The following is a 7558-nucleotide window of genomic DNA, read 5'->3' as shown; positions in this document are numbered from 1 at the left end:
GCGGCCCAAGAATATAAGTTGACATTTGCATTATTGGGTGATGAAGACATCCAATATGTTAAGTATTTTTATGATCACGGGAATTGGGGAAACCCATAGATGATGATCTGGAAATTGTAACTATTTTTGTAAAAAATTTTAGGCTTTTTTACGATGTCACCACGAGGCTATCTGGAACTTTGTACCCCACATCCAATGTTGTATGTCAGCAAATATGTAAGGTAAAAAAAGAATTAGATGACATGGTCGCGGGTAGTCACATTAGGCTGCGGGAGATGACATTGATTATGAGGACAAAGTATAACAAGTATTGGGGAGATTTAACTAGGGCTAATATTTTGTTATATGTAGCTGTCGTGTTTGACCCGAAGTATAAGTTGGATGGCATGATATTTGGATTGGGCCTTGCGTATGGGTAAGTATGGGCTGAACTTATTGCAGCAAGGGTTCGGGAAACCCTAAATAGATTATTTGATGAGTTTTCCACCCTACGGGATGGTAATATTGCGGCACCTACACCTACACCTACACCTACCCTCTCAGCCTCAGGCTCACAATTTCCTGAAGTCGAGGTTGGGAAAAGACGTAGATTGAAGTGAGGTGAGAGGTATGAGCAAACCCCCTTTCTTCGGAGTGCTGTAGAGGCTCAGTCAGAGATAGATAGATATTTAGCAGCAGAGATTCTACCATTTTCACGAGATTTCGATATATTAAGTTGGTGGAAGGTGAATGTCGTGAAGTATCCCATCTTTGGAGAGATAGCCTGCACACTTTGGCCATCCATGTTAGCACCATAGCCTCAAAGTCGGCCTTTAGCACCGGAGGACGTGTATTAAATTCATTTCAGAGTTTATTAGCTCCTGCTACAGTGGAGGCTTTGATTTGCATGCAGAATTAGATCAGGGGAACTCCAATTCATGTTCCGGATGTTCTTGAGTATTAGGAGGCCGGCGTCGAGGAGGAGGGTGATGATCGGCCTGGATCCGGTACTTATTTTAATTTTATTTTCTAATTTCTTATTTTAATTTATTTATTTTCATTTAATTGGTATTCATTAATTTGATTTCAAATTTAATACTTATAGTGATACATGAGATGGCGTCTACGGTTACCTCCGATGCAGTATGACTTTGTATTGGACCCACCATTGCCATGATTTGCACAATTTCTCCTTTAATTGTTTTTTGCATTTAAAATTTTGTTTCATCTTTACAATTTTTTAATTCTAATTTGTTTTATTTTTAACTTATTAATATTTCAAGTTTTATAACTTATTAACTTTTATGATCTTGATTTTCAGTTTCACAACAATCGACACAACTCACCATTTAGTGAACTCACCGCTACGGCTCCACCCCAAAATCAAATTGATCAAATTGAAAAAATATCATTTTGTTAATTTACAATTAATTGTAATCTTGCTACAATAGTTAATTGTACAATTTGTAATATTTATTTTTTTTAGAGGAATTTGTAATAGTGTAATAGTTTATTAGTTCTCTTAATTTATATAATTGTAAACTACTTATTTTAGCTTAATGCCTTAGTGATGATTATTACTTAATTAGTTAATAGTTGAAACTTAATATCTACTTAATAGTTCAATATATGATTGTATATATATATATTTTTTTTCAATTTTTAAATCTATATATTTTTTAAGTTAAATTATGGGCTCAAAGTGGCCCAAAAATGGATTATGGGCCTAAAGTGATCCAAAAATCGATTTTGGGCCATTTAGAATCTAGAAAAGTGTACTGGGCCGAAGGCCCATTAAAAGGATGCGGGGTGCAGACGTATGGGGGTCCACCCCCGCACCCCGGCAGCGGGACGGGATACACCACCCCTGCCTTTGCGGGGGCAGGGTACAGGAAAAAATTCCTCACCATCACATATGCGGGGGCGGGGGGCAGGTATCACCCCTACGTTGACCTAAAACAGCCCTTAAGACATGGTCACTAGCATCAATCATGATTTCAAATGGAATGTCTCACTGTGGGGGTTGTATAATGAGGGGTATGGTAAGTGATTCCTTAAGGGTATCAGAAGCTTTTTGGCACTCATCGGACCAAACAAATTTAACATCATTTTGTAAAAGAGTACACAAATGTTTTGTAATAGAACTAACCCCTGAATAAATCGTCTATAAAAACCAGCATGACCAAGAAATGAACAAATATCTTTAACTGTCATAGGGATATGAAATTTAGATATTAATTCAATTTTTGCCTTATCGACCTTTATACCTTCAGAAGAAATAATATGACCTAAAACAATGCCATGAGTAACCATAAATTGGCATTTCCCCCAATTAATCAAAAGATTTCCTTCTTCGCATCTTTGAAGAACACAAGCAAGATTATGTAAACAACTCTCAAAAGATTTTTCAAAAATAGAGAAATCATCCATAAATACTTCACAAATATCTTGAATCATGTCAGAAAAAAATACTCATCATGCTTCTCTGAAAAATAGCTGGAACATTACACAAATCAAAAGGTATTCTGATAAAAGCAAAACTGCCAAAAGAACAGGTGAACGTGGTATTATCCTAATCCTTAGGTGCAACAATAATTTAATAATAACCAGAGAATCTGTCTAAAAAATAATAAAATGCATTCCTAGTCCCAGTTCTAAAATTTGATTCAAAAATTGTAAATAAAAAAAAAAATAATAATAATAATAATAATGACATTTACTCTGTTCGGTGGCCGCCTTCAGTGTCCTTTCATCTGTGGACGTAGGCGTCACGTAGCAGCCTCCTTGTTAGTTGTAACAAATAATCGCCGACCAACAATTAAAACGACATGACAACTCTCATCAGACTCACGTTAATTGTCTTCGTACATTGTCCTTGTTGTGTTTTAAACGTGAACATATATATATATATATATATAAAATTGAAATGGCTATATATAAGGGTAGTTACTTTGAGAAGTGATGCCAATGCAACTTGGTTAAAGTTCTAATTTTGGGGGTCTATTTTCGTTTCCTTAGCTGCAGAGGTTTTAGAAATCAGGCTGCCATGACAAGTGTTTCTTTAGTCTCAGCGGCTGCCCGCAGGTACTATAGAAAATTTTCAGATTCTTTCAGATCAATTGTATAGTCTTAAATATTATCTATAAATTATTTTCCTTAACAGTTTGACTAAATTAGACATTTGTTAAGGAAACTCTCTCTTAGATCTGTTTTTCTCCTTATTTTGCTTTTATGCTATTCTCTCTCTCTCTGGAAGTATAAAGAAGTCAAGACTCAAAACTCATTTCCTATTGTTACTGTTTCCTGGTAATTTGTATTCGTTACTGCTGTTGTTGAGTTTTCTTCACTTAGTTGGATTTGGTCTAATGGTGGAGCATCTGTTTTTGATGCTATATATGTTGTTGGATCGTGTCTGTTATTTCCATGAACTGGATTGTATCTGGATTATTTCGCAAGGTAAGGCTCTTTAGTTGCAGGAGTAGAAGGGATTTGCTCGCAGGGAAGAAGGTTTTTGTTTAGATAGGCTTTAATCAAATGTAAAATTAACAATGATGAGTTTTTGATATTGTCTCAAATTTCTTAAGTGTCATTACATAAGTGGAGGGCTTTTTTCTCACATCTTCGTATGGGCTGGTAGTGTTTCTCTTTTATGAATAATAGTAAAATAGTAAAATGAATTTTAAATAATAATAAAATAATTTGAATTAAGATTTTTTTATTAATTTTTGAAGAAAAAAAGATAAAAAAAATATAGAATAAATTATTATAAAGTTAAAAAGTTTTTTAAGTCTAATTTTTTTTTATTTTTTAATTAAAAAAAGTTATATTATTTTTTATATTTCATTTAGAAGTTTAAAAAAATTATAATGATTAAATCATAAAATTAAATATTTAAAATTAAAAATTATTGTATATTTGAATAATATTTAGAAAAACAATTTTAAAAATTTTTTGAAATAAGATGAAAATTTCTATTCTTATCTAAATTGCCAAACAACCCATCTTAAGTCTCGTTTATTTTTATAATTATTTTTATGTTATAATTATTTTAAATTTTTATATAAAATAAAATAAAAAATTTAATTTTTTTAATTTTAAAATAAAAATTTTAATATTATTTTATTTAATTTTTAATTTTTATTAAAATTCATCCCATTCTATTTTATGTGTAAAAATAAACAAAGGCTTGGATGCGACAAAATATAATAAGAAAATGCCGTCTTTTCCTAATTAAAATCTTCAAGAATAGAAAAAGGAAGATTTGCTTTCACGGAGAATTGTACTTTCACAAAAGTAACCCTTAGAGTATTGGTAATAGACTAGTCAAATGTTAATGCAAGTCTAAACTTTAGTTAGATATGAGAAAAAGCCTCCACATTGGACTAAGCCAATAGTCCAAAGCTTAAGACTTGATGAATAGTAAATCTTAAGTCTTCTCCAAATATGGCTAGTTACTATTCACAATGGAAAGTAATATTTAATTATTTAATCACTTTCCTCTCTTTTTGAATGATAAAACATGCATGGCATGCACATTATTTCTATTGATTGATAGAGTAGATACATTATTTCTACAAAGCATAAAGATCTAAAAAATATATAAATTATATTTACAAAAAAAATATATATATTATATTATTATTTTAACTTTATAATGGCTAGTCCAATGTGGACTCACCTAGTCAAAAATTGATATTACAGCTAAAACTTAAGATTCTAGCCAAATTTTAGACTTGACAATGGCTAGACCATTGCCAATGCTCTTACGTGGGAATTGTTGTATCTGTAAATGTACCTATAACTCAACCACAGTTTAAAGTTGTGTTTGGTAAGAGCATTGATATGTTAAGTCTTAATTTTAATTAAAATTTTCACCTTCTGTTCACTTTCTTCTTCCTTTCTCTTAATTTTTTTTTTCATGTTAAATAATTTATTTAGATAATAAAAATTAAATTATTAATTAATATATAAAAAATATTTTCCAAATATAAAAATAATTATTAAAATACATATTATTATTTTTTTATTATTCACATATCATCTTAAATATCGTAATATTCGAACATAGTCTAAGCTGTTTTTTGCTAATAGAGTCTAGACCCCTTTGTTCGTGGACTATATATATATTTTTTTAATCTCAACCTTCTTTTATAATTTATATTCTTGCAATTTATATTTAATGTCATACTAAATACAGTAAAAATGGATATAAATCCAATTGGGGTTGCGTTAAGAATCTTAAAAAATACAGATCAGGGTTGAATTAAGAATCTTAAAAAATGCTTATATTATCTTTAAAGTTTTTTAATTATAAAATTAATTTATTTGTGTTATATATTAAATTACTTTTTAATCTCATATAAACTAATTCCCAAACAACCCCAAAATCAAAATCCTCAAGTTCGGATAATAACTCGACCTGCATAATTTTCCTATTGTCACAGGCTAGAAGGGAAAGTGGCAGTAATCACTGGTGGAGCAAGTGACATTGGGGAGTCTACAGCAAGACTCTTCTCCAAACATGGAGCTAAAGTTGTTATTGCAGACATCCAAGATGACTTGGGTCATTCTGTCTGCAAAGATCTAAACTCTAAATCCACATCCTTCGTCCATTGTGACGTCAGCAAGGAAATAGATGTGGAAAACGCAATTAACTTTGCTGTTTCTAAGTTTGGAAAGCTTGACATTATGTTCAACAATGCTGGTGTTGGTGGAGTTGCCAAACCAAATATCCTTGACAACACCAAGGCTGAGTTTGAGCAAGTAATTGGTGTTAACCTAGTAGGTGCCTTCCTTGGAACCAAACATGCAGCTCGTGTCATGGTCCCGGCTCGCCGTGGCAGCATTATTACAACTGCTAGTGTTTGCTCTACTATAGGAGGGTCTTCATCGCATGCCTACACGAGCTCCAAGCATGGCGTGGTGGGATTAATGAGAAACACAGCAGTGGAACTTGGACAGTTTGGCATTCGTGTGAACAATGTATCACCTTATCTAGTTGCTACACCATTGGCAAAGGATTTCTTCAAACTTGATGACAAAGGAGTTTACGGTGTTTATTCCAACCTTAAAGGCAGTCTCCTCAAACCAGAAGATGTGGCTGAAGCTGCTCTTTATTTGGGAAGTGATGAGTCAAAGTATGTGAGTGGACACAATCTTTTGGTAGATGGAGGCTTTTCCATTAGCAATCCAGGCTTTTCCATGTTTGTACAAAAGTTTTGAATTCCGTTTCGATTGAGGTACTGGAACGGAATATTTAGATATCGATATATTTTGACATATCGTTTCGGGATAGACATTATATGAATAAATTATATATAATAATAACTATAATAATAACTATATTATATGGTTAAAACAAGTTCAAGATTTCATTGATTTATTTATTTATTAACTTGTTTTTAAATATTTTAGTTGGTATTTATATTTTGTTTATACATATTTTGTTTTCTTTCCCTAGAACGTTTAACAGAGTTTAAGATCTCAGGATGACTGCTCTTCGTCGAGTTCGAAACTTTGGAGATTTGAGATTCTTCAGATTTTATGGACTGAATATTTGGAGGTTTGAGGTTTAGAGATGATACATACTTTAAAATTGATTTTGATGAGATTTAAGATCATTGATTTCTGCAAGTTCCAGGATATGATTTTTGATGATATGTAAGGTTTTAGCACTTGCGGACCTATGGAATGGGTTCTAAGAAATCTGAGGTTTTGGATTTTGCATAATCTAAGGAAACAATTCTTATGACATTTGAGATTTTAATTTCGGTAGGCATATTTTGTGGACTGTAGAAAATAATTCTAATAGGTTTTGAGGTTTAGATTTTAGGTTGACTTTGTGGAATGAGTTTTGATTAGAAACTAGAGGTTTAAACTTGTGATATTGATGTATTATAGTCTTCATACATGTTGGGAGACTTTGCAAATTAAATCTGAAAAGTGTATGGATTGGTTAAATGTGAAGGTTAGTTCTTTTCAGATGTACTTGATTTGAGATACAACGTGTTTAGTACTACAAGTTGTTAGAGTGCGCAACAGAAGCATGGTTTTGGTGATATGATAGTTTGAGAGTTTATTTCGTTATTTATTGAGGTTTTATATTAGGAGGAGAATTTGAAATTTATTTTTGGGTCTTTAATTGTATTATTGAAGTTCATATTTTAGATTTGAAATGGTAGTGTACAAGATCGTGCACACTTTGTACTAAAATGGTGAGATCTTCTCCTTCGAGATTGGAGAAATTCAAGGTTGTTGCGAGATCTGTGGGCTTAACATCTAAGAATGGTCTTTGTACTAATATGCCTACACGATGGAACTCAACATTTCTGATGTTGAAGGCGGCCCAAGAATATAAGTTGGCATTTGCATTATTGGGTGACGAAGACATCCAATATGTTAAATATTTTTATGATCACGGGAATTGGGAAAACTCGTAGATGATGATTGGGAAATTGTAGCTATTTTTGTAGAATTTTTTAGACTTTTTTACGATGTCACCACAAGGCTATCTGGAACTATGTACCCCACATCTAATGTTGTATGTCAGCAAATATGTAAGGTAAAAGAAGAATTAGAT

General features: G+C 32.1%; 1 protein-coding gene across 1 annotated transcript; it reads left to right on the top strand.

The window, feature by feature from the left end:
- Positions 1-2926: 2926 nt before the first annotated feature.
- Positions 2927-6283, top strand: LOC108997783 (secoisolariciresinol dehydrogenase-like). The gene is made up of 2 exons (XM_018974161.2): positions 2927-3063; positions 5424-6283. The coding sequence occupies exons 1-2, from the start codon at positions 3026-3028 to the stop codon at positions 6199-6201; spliced, it is 816 nt and encodes a 271-aa protein (XP_018829706.1). The 5' UTR covers positions 2927-3025; the 3' UTR covers positions 6202-6283.
- The last annotated feature ends 1275 nt before the right edge of the window (positions 6284-7558 follow it).

The sequence above is a fragment of the Juglans regia genome, chromosome 5 (genome assembly GCF_001411555.2).
Source record: "Juglans regia cultivar Chandler chromosome 5, Walnut 2.0, whole genome shotgun sequence".
Classification (NCBI taxonomy): Eukaryota; Viridiplantae; Streptophyta; class Magnoliopsida; order Fagales; family Juglandaceae; genus Juglans; species Juglans regia.
Note: the sequence above shows the minus strand (reverse complement) of the source record. Positions and strands in the feature narration are given on the sequence as shown.

Excerpts from the sequence above, each read along its gene's own strand:
- LOC108997783 (XM_018974161.2), top strand. The coding sequence starts at position 3,026 with ATGACAAGTGTTTCTTTAGTCTCAGCGGCTGCCCGCAG. Across the intron at positions 3,064-5,423 it reads GTCTCAGCGGCTGCCCGCAG|GCTAGAAGGGAAAGTGGCAG; the intron begins GTACTATAGAAA and ends CTATTGTCACAG.